At 40.9% G+C, this 23,434-nt stretch overlaps 1 protein-coding gene across 4 annotated transcripts in view; it reads left to right on the top strand.

The window, feature by feature from the left end:
* The first annotated feature begins 12,754 nt into the window (after nt 1–12,754).
* Nucleotides 12,755–23,434, top strand: part of USP34 (ubiquitin specific peptidase 34) — a 247,218-nt gene continuing 236,538 nt past the window's right edge. For 2 of the 4 annotated variants that reach the window (XM_049650262.1, XM_049650258.1), the window contains exon 1: nt 12,755–12,986. In XM_049650262.1, the coding sequence (XP_049506219.1) occupies nt 12,944–12,986 (43 nt within the window). In that variant the 5' untranslated portion in view covers nt 12,755–12,943. The remainder of the gene's footprint in view (nt 12,987–23,434) is intronic. The other 2 variants (XM_049650261.1, XM_049650260.1) reach the window with 1 other exon arrangement.

Below are 23,434 nucleotides of genomic sequence, written 5' to 3'. Positions count from 1 at the left end.
GAAATATTTCTTTATTTAGGTTTCAGTTAAGGAAAAGACTAGGCAGAGCAAGAGTGAAAAAAGGCTTAGAGTGAAAGCGTAAAGAGTAAAAGTAAAATTATGACAAATGTTCAGAAATGAAGGGAGATGGAACATGTAGCAACTTCTACGTTGAATGTTAATTCAACAAATGGTAAAAGTTTATTTTATTTTTAAATGTTTATTTATTTTGAGAGAGAGTGAGAGAGTGCACACACACAAGCGGAGGAGGGGCAGAGAGAGAGGGAGAGAGAGAATCCCAAGCCGACTCCATGCTCAGTGCAGAGCCCGACACAGGGTTGATCTCACAAACCATGAGATCATGATCTGAGCTGATATCAAGAGTTGGATGCTTAACTGACTGTGCTGTCTGGGTGCCCCCGTGGTAAGGTTTAATTCATGGAATGCGCTCTGCTGTTCAATTGGGCTGTGGTAATTAATTTAATGACTGTTAAAAAATGGTCCTCAACCTTTAAAAAAAAATTTTTTTTTTACATTTATTTATTTTTGAGAGACAGACAGAGCACAAGTGGGGGAGGGGCAGAGAGAATGAGACACAATCCGAAGCAGACTCCAGGCTTCGAACTGTCAGCATGGAGCCTAATGCAGGGCTCGAACTCACAAACCGTGAGATCATGACCTGAGCCAAAGTCTGACACTTAACCGACTGAACCATCCAAGCGCCCCAACCTCAACATTTTGATCAGTAATGAGATATACTTATTAAATTTTCAGTTGTTTTACACATACTGAAAGATCCATTTTTTTATCTGACAGTGGCTGGTGCCTAATATCTCCTAATAAGGCCAGGTGAAATAAAACTGAAGTATTGTTCCCTGAATCACGGATAAAATTTAACATAAATTGGTCTGTCTTGGACACCAACCAAACAGAGTACTTTCTAGAAATATCTCACATAATAACCAACTATTTTTTTTTTAAGTTTGTTTAAGTAATCTCCACACCTAACATGGGGCTTAAATTCATGACTCTGAGATCAAGAGTCACATGCTTTTCTGACTGAGCCAGCCAGGCACCCTAATCTACTTTTTTTAGCATGGATTGAGGAGTAGAATTACAGCTAGGCATCACATCTTGATTTAAAGGGTAGTATAATTTAAATTTTATTTTCTGCCTTATTCCAAATTTCAGTTACCAAAGATAGCTCTGCTATGTGATACATGAAGGCAGTGAATTTGTAGAAAATAGTTAAAATATATCAATTAGTTCAGAACATTTTTACTAGAGAGTTCTTCATAATTTAGAATCACAGACTTTAAGGAAAGCTCCTAGGAGGGCATTTACCCCAATTTTCTGTCTGACACATTTCAGCTCATTGGTCAGCTAGCCTATGCTACTGCTGCATGCCTCACTAATGCATTAACCTGTTGCCACTGTGTAGTCCAGGGGCAAGTTGTGATCTTGGATCAGTACTTCAACATGATGAAATTCCTGGGACAAACATTTCTAAGATCCTTCTTGAATGAAATGAAGTGAGAGCAGTTTTCTTTTTTTTTTTTTTTTAGTGAGAGCAGTTTTCCAAACACTACAAGTTTGACAGTTCTAAAGTGTTTATTGGGCCATTTTATTGGGTCCCTTCTCTTGGCCTCAGTCTCCTTTGACCCAACTATAACCATAGTTTGGAGTTTCTGTTACTTATTTTTTCAGCATTTAGAATTCCTTTTTTAAAAATTATTTATTTATTTATTTATTTATTTATTTCAATGTTTCTTCATACTTGAGAGAGAGAGACAGAGCGCGAGCCAGGGAGGGGCAGAGAGAGAGACACACACACAGAATCTGAAGCGGCCTCCAGGCTCTGAGTTGTCAGCACAGAGCCTGCCTGACACGGAACTCAAACTCATCAACTGTGAGATCATGACCTGAGCCGAAGTTGGATGCTTGACTGACTGAGCCACCCAGGTGCCCCAGGATTTAGAATTTCTAAAGGAAGGAAACAGGAAGCAGAACATAAGAAGATGGAGGAGAGCAGTATGAAGGAGATGAAAGAATTTAAGTGTAAAATGTATGAGGACAAAGTAATCAATTGAAAGCTAAAGGAACTCCGTTTTTTTTGTGCTCCTACTGTGTACAGTAATTAATTACTATGTAGTGCCAGGAGAAACTTGATTGTTGTAACTTGTGTACGTTGGACAGCTAAACAAGTGAGAAAATGGCAACTTCATCAGGCCCTGGTAAATAGTATATTATAATTAATATGCTTAATTAGATTCACCTCAGTAAGAACTATATTCCATTGAATATAGGTTCAATTACCTTTAAGTTTTGCTAGAGTAGGTGTTTGATGAGCCTTCCAGAGGTTTTTATTTGATTACTAACAACCCCAAGTTTCATTGGCTTATGATACATTTCTTTTTCTTTTTTCTTTTTTTTAAGTTTATTTATTTTGAGACAGAGTGAGCATGTGCAAATGGGGGAGGGTCAGAAAGAGGGACAGAGAGAGGATCCCAAGCAGGCCCCGCACTGAAAGCACAGAGCCCGAAGCGGGGTTGGAACCCACAAACTGTGAGATCATGATGTGAGCTGAAGTGGGACGCTTAACTGACCGAGACAAATGAGGCACCTCTCTTATAACACATTTCTCACTCAAGTTGCAAGTTAGGTGTGGCCCTGCTCCATGTGTCTGTGTCATTCTGCAGTTCAGGCTGAGGGAGGACTCCTTCAGTCTCATGGCAGGGGAAAAGAGCAATGATAGAACTATGTGATCAATGACTCCTCAGTATAGCTGCTACTCAGAACTGAAATCACTGCGTTCTATTGGCCATAGCAAGTCACAGTCCAATGCTGCCATAAACAGGCAGAGGAATTCTCTTCTTCCCATAGGCATCCAGTGTAAGTCACCTGGAAAGGTCAGGGAAGAATATTTCTTTAACTGGGGAGGGTGGGGTGGTGAATATTGGGAACAATAAGGCAATTTATCAATAGCAGTGTGTTGACACCAGTTTGCTAAATAAGCTTTTTTTCCAATAAACTATTAGATAACATAGTGAGTTTTTTCAAAATGCTTTTATGTACCTACTGTGTGCCAGACACATTCTTTCTGTCTGCAGTTGACAAACTCTCCTTTTGATGACAAAGGCGGATAGTGAAAAAGATAATCTGCAATAAAGAATATGAACAAAATACTATGGGAGCTACGTGCATTCTACTGCACAGGGCTGCCCTGTGCATTGTGAATTGTTTATAGCAGGATACCTGGCCTCCACACACTAGATGTCATTAGCACACCTCCTTTCTTGTGACGACCAAAAATGTCTCCAGACATTGACAATGTCTCCTGGGGAGAAAATATCTTGGGCTGAAAATCACCGTGTTAGAGGAACAAGGTGTTTAGTCAGGCTAGGGTGGAATGAGTGAGGAGGAAGTGGTAGAGAACTTCGAGAGGGGAGAGAGATCAGATCATGAAGGGACTTACAGGTCATGGCAAGGAGTAAAAACAGAAGCCATTGGACGTTTTGATCAGAGAAGTGGCATTATTCAATTTGTAATCTAGGCAAGAAGTGATTGTGTGGTTTGCACTAGGGTGGGAGTACTAAGAAGTGGCCAGATTGTGGATGTATTTTCAAAATTGGATATATCTTGAAATCCTGTTTGATGCCAACAGGATTTGCATCACAGATGGAACATGAGAGAAAGAGGAGTTACTCAAGATTTCTGGCCTAAGCAACTGGATAGATGAAGTTACCATTTATTGAAATGGGGTAGGTTTGGCAAAGATCACCAAAAGTTCGGGGGCACCTAGCTGGCTCACTTGGAAGTGTGTGTGACTCTTGATCTCGGGGTCATGAGTTTGAGCCCCATGTTGGGTGTAGAAATTACTTAAATAAAACAAAAAAAAATGCAAATTTGGACTTAAGTTAAAAATACTCCTTAGGTAAGTGGAGATTTCAAGAGAGCTTCAGGGGAGAGGATGGGTTGGAGATATGAATTTATTAGTTGTTAGGTGGTATTTATTTATGTATTTATTTAAATTTTTTAAATGTTTTATTTCTTTTTGACAGAGAGAGAGAGACACACACACACAGTATGAGCGGGGGAGGGGCAGAGAGCGAGGGAGACACAGAATCCAAAGAAGGCTCCAGACTCTGAGCTGTCAGCACAGAGCCCAACGTGTGGCTCGAACTCACAGACTGAGAGATCATGACCTGAGCCGAAGTTGGACGCTCAACCGACTGAGCCACCAGGTGCCCCAAGTTGTTAGGTGGTATTTAAATCCATGGGACTGGATGTGATCGCCTAGTAAGTAAATGAGAAGAGGTTTAGCGCTGGGCCCCAGGCACACCAGTGTTCAGAGATGTAAAGAAGCCAACAGAGGAGACAGAGAACAAACATCCAGGACACAAAGGGTCCATTTGAAGATGGTTGTATTCAATAACTTTATTGCTAATATTTATCCTAAGAGAATAAATGAAATAGTACACAGAGATGAACATATTCGTTTATTGCGGTATTGCTTATGTTCATCAATTAAGTCCAGTTTAATGAAATTATTTTGACTATATAATGCAATGTTATCCTATGGGCAATAAAAGTGATATGTATCTGTACATGGGAACATGAAAAAAAAACTTAATGTTTATCTCATCTAAACAGTTTAGTCCCATTATAATAAAAAGATTTACATGCCTATTTTTTTTTTAAATTTTTTTTTTAAGTTTATTTATTTTTGAGACAGAGAGAGACAGAGCATGAATGGGGGAGGGTCACAGAGAGAGGGAGACACAGAATCGGAAACAGGCTCCAGGCTCCGAGCTGTCTGCATAGAGCCCGACGCGGGGCTCGAACCCACGGACCGTGAGATCATGACCTGAGCCGAAGTCGGACGCTTAACCGACTGAGCCACCCAGGCGCCCCTTACATGCCTATTAAAGAATGAAAGGACATGTGTCAAGATGTTGATAGTACCTATGATTGGGTATGGGATAATAATATTTAGTTTCTTCATATTTTTCTATAGTTTTTACAATGAGTAATATTACTTTTATAAACAGAAAAGGGGCTACAACACGAAGAAATCATTGAAAAATATTGCAAGTAGGTAAAAAAAAGCAATTGCACAAATAAAAGGAAAAATTTGGTTTACGGGCAGGACACGTGGAATATTTTATATTTATTTTATATTAAATATTTTATTCAGTTTTTCAATACTTATTTATTTATTTTAGAGAGAGAAAGAGAGCACATATGAGCAGGGGAGAGGGGCAAGAGGAAGAGAGAGAGGGACAGGAAGAATCCTAGGCAGGCTCCATGCTCAGTGCAGAGCCTGACGTAGGGCTTGATCCCACAACCCTGGGATGATGACCTGAGCCAAAATCAAGAGTTGGATGCTTGACCATGGAGTCACCCATGTGCCCCAAAACTTAAATATTTCAATTAACTAGAGAGTGGCCAAATATTATGTGGCTACATTAATTGAAGTATGTTGTCCAGAACAAGAGAGATTATAATTTTATGCTATTGTATGCTGTTAGCCTATATTTCTAGGTACCATGTTTTGTAAAAACATTGCTATTCTCTAGACAAGGCTTAATTTCTCCATCGGGTTCCTGTATAGAACTAAAACCATATTATATGAGGAGAAGGTAAAAAAAGTTCTGGATATTATGAGCCAAAGAAAAGTCAGTTACAAGAGAAACCAGACCTCCTACTTTCAAATATAGGGAAGCGTATGTTGAAGAAACGGGATGAAACCTATCTCAAGTGTTTCTCGTAGTATCAGGCAAGGACCACCTATACCAGAATTACCTGAGGTGCATGTTAAAATAGTTGACTTCTGACCCCAGCTCAGGCCTACAGAGATCAGACCCTGCATCGGGCTCTGTGCTGACAGTGTGGAGTCTGCTTGGGATTCTCTCTCTGTCCCTTCCCTGCTCACTCTCTACCCCCACCCCAAATAAATAAATAAAATATAAACATTTAAAAAACACAAACAATAGAAACAGTATTTTATTGTATAGCTTTAAAAATTTTAATTATTTTACTTTATTACTTTAGTTATCTAACCTGTAAGATGTTCCAAAATGTATTTTTTGGTGTCTTTAATATTCCTCAAAATATCCAAATCTATAAAATATACATTATAAAATATATATTTAGTAATTTGAAGAATGAAGTTAGACATTTTATTGGTTTGATTTGGCTTACTTGGCAGTGAGGATTGACTTTGTCAATTATGTTAACATACAAAATATATATATTTTATACATTTATATATATGTGTGTGTATATATATATATATATACACACACATACATACATAGAGCTCAAGTGTATATATGTATGTGTGTATATATATGTATGTATATCAAGTAATACATGTATGTGTGTGTGTATATATATATATATATATATATACACATATAGAGCTCAAGCTTTCCTTGAGCTCTAAGGGTGGCCATGTGACAGAGTTCTAGGTAATGAGAAAGTAAAGTTAGCCAGAGGGGCTTCTGGAAAGTTTTTGCTTTCCTGATAAGAGGGGACAGCTGAGGGAACTGGTTCTTTGGTTGTTCTTCATGCCTAGAATTTATAATGCTAGAGGTATAGCAGTTATCTTTCCCCATAAAGAGCTACCATACTAAGGATTGATTTTATATTTGCAGTCCTGAGTTTTATTTTGAGCTTTAGATTCAAACAACTGCCTGGTCAACAACTCCTAGTTACCTCACAGGCACCTCAAACTGAGTGCTTCCAAAATAGTACTTGTCATTATTGATCCCATCTCCCTGTGGTCCTCCTTTAAGTGATCCCCAATGTGGTGAATGGCAGCATCATTTACCCAGTTTGGCAAATCTCTTATTTGGAGATAGCCCTGATACTTTCCCTCCTCATACCCATCAATCAAGTCTTGTTCTTTTCACCTCTAAAATGTTCTTAGAATGGACTCCCTTTTCTCCATTTCTTTGTTATCCTAGTCCAAGCTTATCATCATCTTTCTGGATTAATATTAATAACCCCCAGTTGTCCCTATCTTTAATCTACTCTCTACATATTAGTCTGAATATTTTAAACAATTTTTTTTTTAATAGGCTTCATGCCCAGTGCAGAGTCCAGCACAAGGCTTGAACTCATGACCCTGAGGTCAAGACCTGAGCTGAGATCAAGAGTCAGATGCTTAACTGACCGGGGCACCCAGGTGCCCCATTAGTATGAATATTTTATTTTATATCTTTATTTTTTAAATGTTTATTTGTTTTTGACAGAGAGAGAACCACAGCATGGGGGGGGGGCGGGGCAGAGATGGAGGGAGACAGAGGATCCGAAGTGGGCTCTGCGCTGACAGTGGGGCTCAAACTCACCAGCTTCGAGATCATGACCTGAGCTGAAGTCAGATGCTTAACCAATTGACCCACCCACGCACCTCTAGTCTGAATATTTTAATAAAAACCTGATTGTGTTGCTTACACACTTAAATGCTTTGTATTGCTTTTAGGATCTAGGCCAAAATCTTAACAATGTTTGCAGTGCTCTGTTAAGTCTGGCATGGGCCTTCTCTCCCAACTATGTTCTAGTCATACTGGCTTTATTTCTGTTCCTAGAAAGAAGCAAGGAATTTTGTATCAGGAGTTTTGCATATGCTATTCTCTAGATCTGCACATCACTTCTATTAGTTTTCTATTGCTGCTGAAACAAATTACCACAAATTTATGGCTTAAAACTAAATTTAACAAACATCATTTTACAGTTTTGTAAGTCAGTAGTCCAACATGGGTTTCATTGGGCTAAATCAAGATGTCAGCAGGGCTGGCTGGGTTCTTTTCTGGAGGCTGAAAGGGAGATTCTGTTTCCTTGTCTTTTCCATCTTCTGGAGACCACCCACATTTCTTGACCCAAGGCCCACTTCCCTTCATCTTCAAAGTCAGGAATGTTGCATCTCTCCAACATTTCATTTCGTTTCATTTCATCATCTATCTTGAAAGAGAGAGAGAGAGAGAGAGAGAGATCACGAACTGGGGAGGGGCAGAGAGAGGCTGGGAGAGAGAAACCCAAACAGGCTCTGCACTGTCAGTGCAGAGCCCGACATGAGGCTAAATCCCACGAACCCGTGAGATCATGACTTGAGCCCTAATCAAGAGTCAGATGCTTAACCCACTGAGCCACCCAGGAGGCCCTCTCCAACCATTCTTATGTAGTCACAGTCACAGCTCCCTGTGCCCAAAGCTGGGAAAGGTTCTCTAATTTTCAAGTCTCATGTAAAAAATTGAGTCCACAGGAATAGAAAATAATCTCCCTGTCTCAAGGTCCTTATCTGGAAAGTCCCTTTTGCCACTTAAGGTACCATATTCACAAATTCTGGGGATTAGGACATAGGCATGTTTGGGGGTTGGGGACATTATTCTAACTACCACACTATTTTTCATGACTGCATTTAGGCTATAAATACTTTATGGTGGCTTTAGAGTTTTGTATTTGTTAGATAACCAAATATCTTATGCAGCAACAAGTAGGCAGTTGCTAGCACCGATTCAGCAGCTCAGCAAAGCCACAAGGGACTCAGGCCTTTTCTTTTTCCACTCTGCCATTTTTGGTGCCTTGGCGTTTGCTTTTTGCTCACAGGTTTATTGTTTCAAGATGGCTGCTGTTCTCCAGATTTTCGTAACTATATTCAAGAAAGACAGAAGAGAGAAGGGGGGTGTACCAGATCCTGTCACAGTGCTCTGCCCATATCCTCTAGTTCTTATCACTTCAGCATACAGTTGGTGGCCAGACTTCCAACTGCTGGCACCTGCATTTCTATGCCTTCCTGGTTGAGCAAGGAAGCCTGCTTTGCTGCCTGCCTACAACCCCTCCCCTAACAACAATTAAAGAGAGTACATGTAAATACCCAGCTTCCTTGTCCCTTGGGTAGGAGGTTTTGTTTTTTGGGGTGGGGGAGGGGGGTAGGGTAAGACGATTTTAAGGCACATGTTTTATATTGGTTTGCAGAATTTACCAGGGGGATTAGGCTTCAGTTACCTTTAGGATTACGGGGCTTGATAATGAATCTTTTATTGGACACTTACTCTCCCATTTCCTATCTCATTTCTCCACTATCCTACCAATATTTCTTGGATGCTAACAAAATAAAACTATTTTCACTTGTTATTTCAGGGCTTGCTTTGTGGGGAATCCAAACCAAGACAGACCATCATCATCTTTCCTCCTTCTTTCTTTAAAGCAGACAGTTGGTGCTTTAGTGGCCAGTTTACAACTAGGAGGTGACAAACCAATGTGTGGAAGGTGAAATGGAAATAAACAACTTGGGTTCATAACCTTGAGCCACTGTACCAGTCCTGACTGGACTGTCTACTGCCATTCTTACTTTAAAAATTGTTTATTTGCAGTCTATGTCCCCATTACAAATAAACAGAAATAAAGTAATAATAAAGGTTAGTAAGAGCTGTGAAGGAAATGAACAGAGTATTATAGAATATTCTAGGGGAGGGGAGTTATTTTTTGAGATGATGTCTAAGTTGAAACTGTGAGGACACAGCCATTTCAAAATTAAGACAGCATGTCCTAGGAATAAACAACATTCACCAAGACCCAGAGCAGAAAAGATTTTATGTTTGAAAGCAGACCAGTGTGGCTGGAATGTAATAAGAGTGAGGTTGGAAACCACAGAGGTTAGGGAAGGCTCAAATAGAGTTTATTCTAAATGCAACAGGAATATTGAAGGGTTTTAGGTAGGGAAGTGTAATAATCCAATTTATTTATAAAAACAATCACTCTAGCAAGTTAAGAACCAAACAGTAGTTTGCTGATCTTATGCACAAAGCATTGGGCTGGGTGTTGTGGAAAGAATAAAATAGCATACTTGCCTCTAATAATGTTCCTAAGTTCCACAAAACAGGGATAAGTGTGGGTGTGAGGGACAAGAGTAAATTCTGCGGTTAACTCTGGCCTCTAACAGTAACAATCAGGCTTTAACGCCAAACTCCAGACAAAATCCTGTATTCAGTAATAACCAGAATGCTACGAAGGGCAAATAATTTCTATGGCAAGATTAGTTTTCCAAAGCTGTTTACGTGAGGCTGGTTTTCAGGGAAGGAGCTAGGAATATACTATGTATATATTACAAAACTCAAGAATTAAAAATTTCATAGATTGTATAATTTTACTGAAAGCATGATTCTACCACTAGATGGTGACATGTATACAAAGTATTGAAAACAATCTTAGCTGTTGAAGGTGTAGTCGTTGCTGATTACTGGTCGGAAAATCCAGATTTATAAGGATTTAGGGGTATTTTAGCAGAGATTCTGCTTCATCATACTTTTAGAATGTACAACTTTCAAATACATTAAAATGTCTCGTTGATACGGATACTAAATCAGCACAGAAGAGTGAAGATTCTAGTTAGGAGGCAGACAACCTTGTTTTTCATGGTCTTTTATGCTTTTCTCTGTTAACAAGCAGTTGAAGTAGATAAAGCGTTGTTGGTAAGCTATAGCCTATAGGCCAAATCTGGCCAGTTCCATTTCTGTATGGTTTGCAGGTTAAGAATGGTTTTCTATTTTTAAATAGTTGAAAATATCAAGAGAAAAATAGTATTTTGTGACACATGAAAATATGAATTTCAAATTTCAGTGTAAGTTAAATTTTATTGGAACACAGCCATACTTTTTCCACCACGTACTGTCTATGGCTGCTTTTGTTCTAACAGTTAAGTAGTTGTGATAAGGAAGTTGGCTTGTCTATAAAGCCGAAACTATTTACTATCTGGCTCTTTACAGAAAAAGTGTGTTGCGCATTTAAGTGGTGACTGAAGAGCAATGATCATTTATGACAACAATACTCTAGATTCTCAAAGCATTTTATTATTTTCTTTATTTTAGAGAGAATCTTAAGCAGGCTCCACGTTCAGCACAGAGCCCAACGCGGGGCTCAATCTCAGGACCACAAGATCATGACCTGAGCTGAAATCAGGAGTTTCAGAGTAGGAGGCTTAACCGACCGAGCCACCCAGGCGCCCCTGTCCCCTTCTTTTATTAGGAATGGGCAATTCTTTCCAAAAGATCCACTCTGCAGATTTCTGCTCACGTTTCACTGGCAAGGACCCAAACATAGGTTGAGCCCTACCATGACTGTTTTAAACCTGTAACAAGTACTCCTTGGGGCTTTCCTTCCAGAGACCAGAGTCTCTAGCTGCCACCTGAAAAACAGGACAAAATTTGGGTTTGGCAAGTTTCCTTGTGGGCAGGTAAGAGGGGTGGGTGGGAATGGATGCTGGCTGGTCCATGTCTGCTATGGATGCCAAAAGTCAACTGTGCAGAAACCCGAGTTTTACAGTAAAGATGGGAAGAAGGGGAGAGGATGGCAGAATCTCTCTACAGCTCGGAAATCTCACCTGCTCATATGGAGCCGTGTAAAACAGGTGGGCAGAAACTTTATAAGAACACTGGCAAGGTGGTCCTGGCATGGAACGACGGTGGGACCCAACCTCTACACAACCTTTAAACCAATTACTAGTGTTAATAGCTGCTTGGGTGACACAGTTATAAGATTACGTACACGCCCTTTCGGTCTCTTCAGTCACATCTCTATAAAACGTACTGGGTATGGAAATCAGTGAGGACGTATTAAGTGCAGGTGTGAGGAAAATTTTCCTAATGCTAACTAGTTAACACTACCAACTTGAGCGGAGTGTCCCCTTTCCTTCCGGTTCTTCATTTTCCGTTTCCCATCTTAATACCCTGGCGATCTGCTCTTCGCAGAGAAGAATGTGCTATTTCAGGTGAAGAGTTGTAGAGTTGCAGGCAATTGGTGCGGGGCCCTCTCGCGTACAAGGGAGGCGATGCCATGTGAACGCTCCTCACTCCGCCATTTCTAGTCACGTCAAGGTGTCTTACTGCTCGAGGACGGATGAGCCTTACAGAATCGAGGGTAGCGATCGACACGCATGCAGGTTACACCGCCCCCGGGCTGTTCCATTCTCACAAAGCCCCGCGGGGAGAGGGCCGTGTGCCCCAACTTGGGCTGCGGCGTCGCTTCGGCCCGGCTTCTCCGTGAACCCCTTGCCTCCCCCACCCCCCAAAAACCTGAGCGCTGGGAGGGAGGAATCGGCATCAAACCCCCCCTTCGTGGGCCCGGAGGAAAAATGGCGAAGCGCAAGGGCGGGGAACAGGGCGGCGCGAGTGACCCGGCGCTCGCCGGGACCTCGCAGCCCGCGGAGTGGGCCGCTGTGGGCGACGCCGCGCAACCGCGAGCCGCTCGGTGCCTCCGCCATCTTCCCCTACTCACTCGGACTCCCCCCGCGGCCGCGCTGGCTTCGTGTTTCCCTTCCGGCCGCTGACAGAGATCCGGGCTGGGCGGGGTGGGCGAACGCGCCGAGGGGGTGGACCGAGGGCGGGGAGGCCAGACGGAAGAGGAAAGGGAGGGCGGCGAGCCGGCCGCGGCGGGGTGTGGAGCGTGCGGCGTGTGTGCGGAGGGAGAGGTGGGGGGGCGGGAGGCGAAGCGAGGGAAGGAGGCGGAGGAATGAGAGCGCGAGGCGTTTCTCGTCGGCTCCTTCGCTCGGGCGGAAAGAGCCGAGCGCAGCCCGAACGCTCTATTAAAATGGCGGCGGCGTCAGCGGTGGCCGCGGCGTCTGGTCGGTGAAGTGACTCTGCTGCTTCTCTCCCCACCCGCCCCCTCCCTCCCTCTCCCCTCCCCCCGTCCTTCCCCCCCTTCCCCGCCGCCGGCGCCTCCGCGCCCCTCCGGCCTGCGCACCTCCCCTCGCCCCCCTCCTCTCCCCCGCCCGCTCCGGGGACCGCCGGCCCCCTCCCCCATACTCCTGCTCTCCGCCCCGTCCCCGCCGCCGCCCGCCCTCGTCGCCTCCCCGCCCCGCCGGCCGGCCGGCCCCCTCCTCCGCCTCTCTCCCCTCCCCCCCGCCGGTCGGGATCAGTCACTGCGATCCGAAGCGGGGGAGGGGGGGGGCGGCGGCCGAACGATGTGCGAGAACTGCGCAGACCTGGTGGAGGTGTTAAATGAAAGTAAGTAGCCGCGGCGGCGGCCTGTGGGGGTGCACGGTTTGGGGGCCCCGCGCAGCTCCCCGGGCTGCCGCGGCCTGCGGGAGGCGACGGCCGAGCCAGGCGGCGTGCCGGCCTAGCGCCCCGGGAAGGTGCGCGGTGGCGCGGCCGCCGCGGCGCCTCGGGCCCAACCCGGCCCGGTTACCTGGGCGCTCGAGAGGGGGCCGCCCCGGAGCTTTGGCCAGGCAGGGCCTGAGCGGTCTCACCTCTCGGAAAGTTTCCTCATTACAGGTGTCAATTAACGAAGGCACTAATGAGTCTTCGCCTCTCTCGCCCTGCCGGGAAGGTGAGGGGAGGTGGGGTCCGAGGACGAAGCTTTCCTCCGCAGTCCGAACCTTTCGGCCCTCCGGCCGCCCTCTTTAAATTTCAGCGTGCTGCCGAGGCCTCTCTTACCTGCTAATTTTCATTAAACTCCCTGGGAGGAGGTTGGTGGTTTTCCTCTCCCTTGGGGGTGTGTGGGTGTATGAAACCCTTCTACCGGCCCTGAAATAGCTGAAAATGAACTGTAATAGTCATGATTGGAACCTTCATACCTATTTTGTAAAAAATTAATGACGGTTCTTCTTCGTGTACCGTTCGTCATTTTAATGGTAAATTTTATTATATTAAGGAGAGCACTGTACTACAGATACCATCCCGGGATAGTCATGGCCTGTCTCCTGGAATGAAAGGCCTATTCCTTATACTTTTGATTGTTAAAGAGCGTACCCTGATCTTTTCTAGCCAGATTCTTATTTTATTTCCGACCCTTGTAAGATAGTATTTGAGGCTAAAGAAACAAGCTGTATTGCAGATTACTTCTGGGCCCAAAGGCCTAGTTGGACGAGGTGCATTAGATAAGATTAATTTACAAAAACTTGATTGTTGAGAAAATGCTCATGTAAAGAACTGCTTATGTGGGTTTTGGATTTCTGTTCTGATATTTCCGAAGATTTCCAAACTACCTCTTTTCTAATACGATTCTTTAAAACAATGGTTTTAAAAAATGTTTGTGTTTGAATTTGACTTTATTTATGTGCTTGAATTTGACTTTATTAACCAAATGCAATAAGAAAAGTGTTAGAGTTCTAGTTTACTTTCAACTGGGCATTTATTTTCTGACAGGTGGAAGCAGGTTTTGCACATACTCAAACTGTACTTTCCAATATTTGTGTTACTGTAAATTTTCCTAGAATTTTAAGGTTGTTTTGAGATACTTTTGGTGCAGGTGATTTATGATATGATGATTACATAAGTCTTTAGTACTTATTTCAGTAAACTGTATTTTATATCCCAAACATAAGTTGTGTGGTTATTGTTACAGTAAATTGGGAAGAGCATTATCTTTGCTGTCTAATAAAAGAAATAAGTGCTTTTAATAATGTTTTGGTGTTTTAAAAGTTAACTAGGAAAAACAACTTTAAACATAGTATCTAAAGAAACTAAAGTCTGTTAATCTTTATTACGTTGTGAAAAGAGGCATCATGATAGTTGTTATTGAAAATTATTTGGGAAACCCCTAGAACTTTGCTTAGAAGCACTCAAAAATGCGATGGATTTATGGAAACTTAGAAATGTAGAGAATCTTGAAGTAGAATTTAACTTTTATTACCTTTATGTATATACAGTTAGTAGAACCAGGTTTGTATAAGCCAGTGGTCTCTAAAAATACTTAAGACGACTTCTTAATATTTCCTCTATTTATTTTTTTATTGTAGAGAGAAAGAAAGTGTCCACACATGTGGGTGTGGGGGCGAGGGACAGGGAGAGAGCGAGAGAATCCCAAGCCACTCAACGCGGGCTCAATCTCCTGACCCTTGGGTTATAACTGGAGCTGAAATCAGGTTGGCCACTCAGCCAACTGAGCCACCCAGGAGCCCCTCTTAATATTTCCTTAAAAGCTCAGTTTAAAAATTTGCCTCCTGAACACTAATCTCACAATGAAGCTTCCTTTTTTATTTGTTTAAAATTATTTCAGCAATTTTATTTGTAGGTTATACCAAACTATTACAGGTTGCTTTTTTTCCCTTGTAGTTTTAAAATTGTTTTCATTTTTCTTTTGTGTTGTATCCCAAACATAAGATGTTTAAGTTTCTTAAGAACAGAGGGTATTACTTTATCTCATTATAGTAATAACATTTATCCATGACTGGATAGGAACATGATGGTTGGACCTTGATAAAACTTGTTGAATTGAAGTAGGTTATGTCTTTCTTGTAATCTTGCTCACAATAATTATTAAGTCTGTCCTTTTATTCCCCTAGAGGTTGTGCAAAGATGAGCATCAATTCATCTTTGATTAGATATTCAGAACTAAAGTTCCCAAATAATGTGCTCAGAATTCATCTCTCAGTATATCTCCCCATAAGAGTTTAACCATGACAAGAAAGAAAATGATGTATGTGATGTGTTTCAAGTTGATTTTGAAAAAGAATTATTTAAAAGATACTAAAAACCTATTTCTTGTCAGATTTAACAATACTGATGAAACTGAAAAGTCTGCCTGGACATATCAGTGTAATATAAAAATTTAGTGTTTTAAATGAAAGGGTAGATAAAATGTGGATAGTATTGTTTTTTATCTTGATGTGCAGAGAGATTTTAATAATGGTAGAGACTTCATATGAAATGTTTACTTAAAAATCTGGCAGAATGTAATTTAGCTAAAATAAAAATTGGTAACGAAAGGCTGTAAATAGTTTCCTTTTGTCATCAGTTTTTGATGAGAGAATTAACATTACCATTTATATGTCTCGTGCTGGGAATCTGAAGTTGTAAACTCTCCCCATGGAAACATACAGGTACACAGACACAATTTTTCATGCACTGTGAGGACTAATTGAAACCTGTCCATGGAACCAGGCTAAGAACCCTATAATAAGGATCCTCACATCCCCTTTTAAAATACGATCTTGATAGGTATCCTAAAACTTAAAATGACATTTCAAAATAATGTTTGGCTTTAATGTTAGAATAAACAATCCCAGCACTACTAACATGCTTGAATTTCTCTTTCCCTTCAGTGCTTTGTTTTTAAAAAGACATTTTCAAGGCTTGGGATGTATTAATTTGGCTACTGTCAGTTTGTGGGTTCACATTCAGTTTAGGAAATAATTTTCACTTTTTAATCCTGTGCTTGTTTGGCTGAATTTGTATATTTGCTGCTTTTCTAGATTTTTTGTGAACCACTTTAACTCCAGAGCATTTCTGGATGTTGATGAGAAGTTGGAGGCCTGAATTTACGTTTTGGACCATCATCATAGCTAGCTCACTAGTAAATTGAGGTCATTATTTGCCTTGGTAAGGTAAATTTCTTTGAGAGAAGAGTGACAATGGCTTAAAAAATTTTTCTTAATGTTTATTTATTTTTGAGATAGAGCAAGCAAGCAGGGATGGGGCAGAGAGAGAGGGAGATACATAATCTGAAGCAGGCTCCAGGCTCTGAGCTGTCAGCACAGAGCCTGATGCGGGGCTTGAACTCATGAACCGTGAGATCATGACCTGAACAGAAATTGGACTCTGAACCACCCAGGCGCCCCGAAAATGGCTTTAAATACAGATGTTATTCTGTGTGTGTGTTTAGTAAATTATAGTTTACCAAATGTAGCAGTTAAGTAGACAATTTATTTGCCCCCCTCCTTAGCCTTGGAGATAGGCAGGAGCAAGCATTGGTACCTAAGTTTTAGAAGCAAAGAAATTGAATCTCTGAAAGGCTAAGTGGTTTGCCAGATAAAGGTCACCTGTTACTTGCTTAGTTAGTAGCCCTGTCTAAGCTTGAACTCAAGATACTGTGATAACAGTATTTGCAGAATAATTCTGTTTGTATTATTTTTAAAGCAGAATACTTTATTGAGCAGTTTGTGTTGAGTACTTTATCAATTCTTTGAGGTAGGTACTCACTTTATCACCCCTTTCAGATAAGAGAACCTAGATTTAGAGTTTACATAATTTGCTCAGAGTCACATGACTGTATTTGGTGGAGCCAGGATTTGAACAGGACTTAATCTCAGGTCAGGCTAAAAAAGCCCATGTTCTTAACAGTTACGCTATGCTGTGGAAACTTTGTGATGATCTATTTGAATGGAAGACATTATTATGTTTCACTGACAATAAAAAATTAGTGTATATTTATGTATTTTAACAACTTCAGGCATGATGTTACTGTAGTTGTGGTAAGATTTTAAAAGTGGTGGTCCTGGGGTGCCTGGGTGGCTCAGTCAGTTGAGCCTCCGACTTCGGCTCAGGTCATGATCTCAAGCTTGTGAGTTTGAGTCTTGCGTTGGGCTCTGTGCTCACAGCTCGTAGCCTGGAGCCTGCTTCGGATTCTGTGTCTCCCTCTCTCTCTGCCCTTTCCCCACTTGCATTCTGTCTCCGTCTCTCTCAAAAATAAACAAACATTAAAAAAAAAAAAAGTGGTGGTCCTTATGTAGCTGAATGAAATCTAAATGTTGTCTGTCAGCAGGGAGCCCTTTAGTACACCATACATTTCTAGAGTTTTTTTTATATTATAAGTATATGAGTGCTAAATAGTTAAATCATTAGTAACATAATATTTTTTGGTTGACCTAGTAATTCTAAAATTTGAACTGATTCTTAAAATTGGAAATCGGATTTTACTATAATATGAAGTCCCAGATTATGAATTTTTATTTGATGATCTAGCTAAGTCTATATCCTCTTAAACCAATTAATGTTTGAAGTAGTGTTCGTGATTTCAATTCACATATTTTTCTAATATAACTTAGAAACCATAAAGCACTACAAACGTGCAGGATATTACGTAGGCTATCTGCATTGTCAATGATAACTGTTAATAATTAGTTTTAGCACTCTTCGTGAAACATGTTAATGTTACTTGTATGTTTAATGATAGTACCTGTATATCTGATTTCAAAGTATTTGTAATGTGTTGTGTATTATTAAGAATTTTTGTATTTTCAGAAAGAGAAAGAAACTTTCCAATCATAGCTTGACCAAGATGTGACATAATCTAGCTAAATGGGTTGGCCTACCTTCTTCTTTCTTTCTTTAATTTTTTTGTAATTATGAAGGTTGCATATTCTCATTGTAGACATACTGAAAACTATAAATCTCATCATCCAGTGATGATTCCTGTTGATGATCACCTTGAAATACTTTTGGTACACATTTATTTTTGGTACACATTTTAAAAATGTTTATTTATTTGTATTGAGAGCGAGCAAGGGAGGTGCAGAGACAGGGAGAGAGAGAGCATATCACAAGCAGGATCTGTGCCATCTGCACAGAGCCCAGTGCAGGGCTCAAACCCCTGAATTGTGAGATCATGATGAGCTGAAACCAAGAGTCAGACGCTTAACTGACTGAGCCACCCAGGTGCCTCTACGCATTTACATTTAAAAAAAAATTTTTTTTAAGTTTATTTTTGAGACAATGTGAGAGACAGAGTGCAAGCAGTGGAGGGGCAGATGGAGGGAGACACAGAATCTGAAGTGGGCTCCAGGCTCCGAGCTGTCAACCCAGAGCCTGACGCGGGGCTTGAACTCACGAACTGTGAGATCATGACCTGAGCCGAAGTCGGATGCTTAACCAACTGAGCCACTCAGGTGCCCCTATGCATTTATATTTTTAAGAATGAGATAAAGGTAGTTCAATATGTAGCTTGTTTCACCTAATGTTTTATTTGATTGTTTCCTTTATTAACTCTTTTGAAAATACATTTTTTGTCTGTATGGTATTTCATTTTGTATTAGATTTAACTTCTCATTCTTATATGTTTTCAGTTCTTTTATATTATAAAGCTGCAAGTGAACATCCTGTACATAAATTTTTAATAACATTTTTTTAGATAGATTGCAGAAGTGATCACTCTGTCAAAAATATAAGCATACTTTTGTTTATATTGTCTATTTGCCTTTTCAGAAAGGATGTATTGATTTCCACTCTTTCCATACTCAAGTATGGGCACTTGTACTGAATATTATCCTTGAAAAAGTGTTATTTTGGCAAAAATTGTAATAGCCAAATACTAGTAAGTTTAAACACTAATGGATGCTTGGGTGGCTTAGTCAGTTGAGCGTCTGACTTTAGCTCAGGTCATGACCTCATGGTTCGTGGGTTCGAGCCCTGCGTGGGCGTGGGGCTCCGTGCTGACAACTCAGAGCCTGGAGCCTGCTTCAGATTCTGTGTCTCTCTCTCTCTCTCTCTCTCTCTCTCTCTCTCTCTGCCCCTCCCCCTCTCATTCTCTCTCCCTCTTCCCCCACTCTCCCCCCCTCCACCACCTCCCTCCCTCTCCCTCCGTCTCCCTCCGTCTCCCTCCGTCTCACACACACAAATGAACATTAAAAAAATTTTTTTTTCAAATATAAAATTATAGAAAAACATTTTTATTGGCTATTTGCATTTTTTAATACATTGCCTGTGTTTTCTCATTTTTCAGGTTTTAATATTTTGTGTTATTACCTGATAACGAGTTTGGTCACTTATTAACAATAGGAACCCTTGGTCATGTTCACCACATATATTTTTTTCCAGCCCCCCCTTTATTTATTTATTTACTTAACTTATTTTTGATATAGTGAGAGTGGGGGTGGGGCAAGGAGAGAGAATCCCAGGCAGGCTCTGTGTTGTCATTGCAGAGCCCAACGTGGGGCTTGATCTCACAAACCATGACATCATGACTTGAGCCAGAATACAAGAGTCAGATGCTTAACTGAACCACCTAGGCAACCCCCCCGCCCTTTTTAAAAGTAATCTCTACACCCAGTGTGGGGCTTGACCTCATGACCCTGAGATCAAGAGTTGGATGCTCTACTGACTGAGCCAGCCAGGTACCCCTTTGCTGCTTTTTTGTGTGCTTTTTATTTTTGTGTTTTTAATTATCTTTAAAAAATGTTTTATGTTACAGCTTCTTCTGCAGAGTTGCCTAAAACAATATATGATTATCACATTACCTGCTTAAACTGTTCTAGATCTTCATTGCTTGAAGAAACTAACTTCTTAGCATGACATATATCATGCATGGCACAATTTGGCTGAAACTCCTCTTCCTAGCTTCACTTCTCACTCTTTTGGTGAGACCTACTTTTTTTTTTTTTTTTTTTTTAATGTTTATTTATTTTGAGAGAGAGGGAGAGACAGAATCCCAAGCAGGCTCTGACTGTCAGTGCAGAGTTCATTGCAGGGCTCGATCCTAGAAGTGGTGAGATCATGACCGGAGATCAAGAGTTGGACACTTACCTGACTGAGCCACCCAGGTGGCTCTTGGTGAGGCATTGAACCTTTCCCAGCCTCTCTTAAAATGACTTATATCCTTTAGTTTAGATTAAGAACTTAGGTAATGGTCCCTCTTCCTTTTTTTTTTTTTCTTTTTTTATTAAGTTTACTTATCTTGAGAGAGAGAGAGAGCACGCATGCGCATGTGCACAAGTAGGGGAAGGAACAGAGAGAGAAGGGGGTAGAGAGAGAAAGCCCCAAGCAGCCTCCGTACGGTCAGCACAGAGCCCAACATGGGGTTCGAACTCATGAAATGAATTCTGAGATCATGACCTGAGCGGAAATCAAGAGTGGGATGCTTCACTGACTAAGCTACCCAGGCGCCCCTGTTTCTTTTTTTTTTTTTTTAATGAGAATTTCATTTAAAATTTTTTTTAATTTGCATCCAAATTAGCATATAGTGCAACAATGATTTCAGGAGTCGATTCCTTAGTGCCCCTTACCCATTTAGCCCGTCCCCCCTCCCACAACCTCTCCAGTAACCCTCAGTTTGTTCTCCATATTTATGAGTCTCTTCTGTTTTGTCCCCCTCCCTGTTTTTATATTTTTGTTTCCCTTCCCTTATGTTCATCTGTTTTGTCTCTTAAAGTCCTCATATGAGTGAAGTCATATGATTTTTGTCTTTTTCTGACTAATTTCACTTAGCATAATCCCCTCCACTTCCATCCACGTAGTTGCAAATGGCAAGATTTCATTTGTTTTGATTGCCGAGTAATACTTCATTGTATATATATATACCACATCTTCTTTATCCATTCATCCATTGATGGACATTTGGGCTGTTTACATACTTTGGCTATTGTTGATAGTGCTGCTATAAACATGGGGGTGCATGTGTCCCTTTGAAACAGCACACCTGTATTCCTTGGATAAATGCCTAGTAGTGCAATTGCTGGGTCGTAGGGTAGTTCTCTTTTTAGTTTTTTGAGGAACCTCCATACTGTTTTCCAGAGTGGCTGCACCAGCTTGCATTTCCAGCCCCCCCTTTTTTTTTAAAATTAACAACAGCTTTCCTTCCTGAATGATGAACTCCTTACAGTCAGGGCCCATGTTTTCTTCTTTTCCGAGTCCCTCCTATAGTGCCTTGTACAGACTAGGTGCTTAGTAAACATTTTAGTTCATGCAGGGTTTTTGTAGAAGAAGAATGTGATTGCCTAGTTAAATCAGTATTCTTAGGCCTATAGTCAGTAGTGATTTATTTATTTTTTAAACTAAGCTCTACACTTTTCGTGGGGCTTGAAATTACAGCCCCAAGATCAAGAGTTGCATGCTTCACTGACTTGAGCCAGCCAGGTGTCCCTAGTCAGTAGTGATTTAGATATGAGAATTTTTGGCTGAAGTATGCTGTAGGTGAGGATTATTATCATATATACTGCTTTAAATTATCTTTTTTGTGAATTACTAGGTATATGCTTATAAAAAATATCTACCCTAAGCAACTGTTTTCTAAATTAATATGCATTGCAGAAAGGCAGAAATTAGTTGTTTTTATGTAGGTGGTGAGATTTGTGACTGTGGCATGAAATTTAACTAAATTACTTTTATTTAGGAGTTTATATATGAGGAAAACATTGGGCTTTTTATCTGTCATCTGATTAACACCTGTTAATGATATTTTCCTCTCAAATTCCATAGAAATTAAAAACTATCTCCAAAGGTGTTAGTTGAGAATTAACGTAGTATAAACCGGACATCTTCTTGCACTTCCCTTACTGTGGTTGAAGACTGGGTATTTTTCCTATCTTGGCTATAACCTCTTCCAGAAAAGTTAAGTTGCTTATATTCTCTGGAAGAACTTAAGCCAGCCCTCCCCACCCCCCCGTTGCTAGCTATTGCTGATTGGATTCCAGATAGACTCCTGACCTGATGTTGATCAATCAGATTTTTCTTGTCAGAATGTTTGAACTAAAGAGTGAGGTAGCTGTGAGCAGCTGAACTAGAGTGGGTGCTTTTGCAAGCTGATGGGTAGGAGCAGAAAAGTTGAGGAAGTAGAGACTGCTGTTTGCAGAAGAGAATTGGGGCAATCTGTGGAAATTGTTGACACCGAAGCTCCATAAAGAGATGGAAAATAATACCGAGGCTAGAGCTCCTTTTGAACTGTCTCCCTTATACATATCATTTGAGTTAATGTTCAAGCAAAAGAGTTTTGATTCTAGTATTGTACCTTGATGATCTCTCCTTATTGGAGCATATACCTAGTGATTCATGAGTAAGGTAATAAAAAGCAGTATATATGGTATAATCCTCAGGGACAGCATACTTCAGCCAGAAACTGAGTGCTTCATTATAATCTGGTGTAAGTTCTTGGAATGTGTTGGGCAAGTGTCATCAGTAATATTTGGTGGCAGGAGAAAACTTAACTCCTTTTGTTAATTACTTACCTCTCTACCAGGATATTTAGTCTTTTTTTTTTTTTTAACGTTTATTTATTTTTGAGACAGAGCATGAACGGGGGAGGGTCAGAGAGAGAGGGAGACACAGAATCCGAAGCAGGCTCCAGGCTCTGAGCTAATGTGGGGCTCGAACTCACGGGCCGCGAGATCATGACCTGAGCTGAAGTCGGACGCTTAAGTGACTGAGCCACCCAGGCGCCCCTGTTTAGTCTTTTTAAAAATAATGCAAGTAGCTTTGTTTTTTCTAAAAAAGATAACTGCTTTTTTCAGGAAAAAAAAATTTAGTAAAATTTGGAGAATCTGAAGCTCTGCATACCAAAGAAATTGTTCATGTTTTAGTAAGCATCTCTTTTTTTTAATTAAAAAATTTTTTTTTAACGTTTATTTATTTTGGGGAGAGAGAGGGAGAGAGCATGCCTGTAAGTGGAGGAGAGGCAAGAAAGGGAGACAGAGAATCTGAAGTAGGCCCCGTGCTGTGAGTGCAGAGCCCAATACAGGGCTTGAACTCATACGAACCGTGAAATCATGACCTAAGCTGACTTACTAAGAGTCAGCTGCTTAACTGAGTCACCCAGACGTCCCTAGTAAACATCTGTTAAGTCATTCTTGATTTCCTTATACATAGCTTTTCTTACATATTTTATGTAAATAAGCTAATTACATGTTATTATTTATTTCTATATCATTTTATTAAGATGTAAGCATCTTTTTATGTTAATATGCACTTACATTATAATTTTTAATGGCTTCACTGTAATACTCCGTTATTTGGTCCAACTGTAACTT

Source organism: Panthera uncia, assembly GCF_023721935.1.
Source record: "Panthera uncia isolate 11264 chromosome A3 unlocalized genomic scaffold, Puncia_PCG_1.0 HiC_scaffold_11, whole genome shotgun sequence".
Lineage (NCBI taxonomy): Eukaryota > Metazoa > Chordata > Mammalia > Carnivora > Felidae > Panthera > Panthera uncia.
Note: the sequence above shows the minus strand (reverse complement) of the source record. Positions and strands in the feature narration are given on the sequence as shown.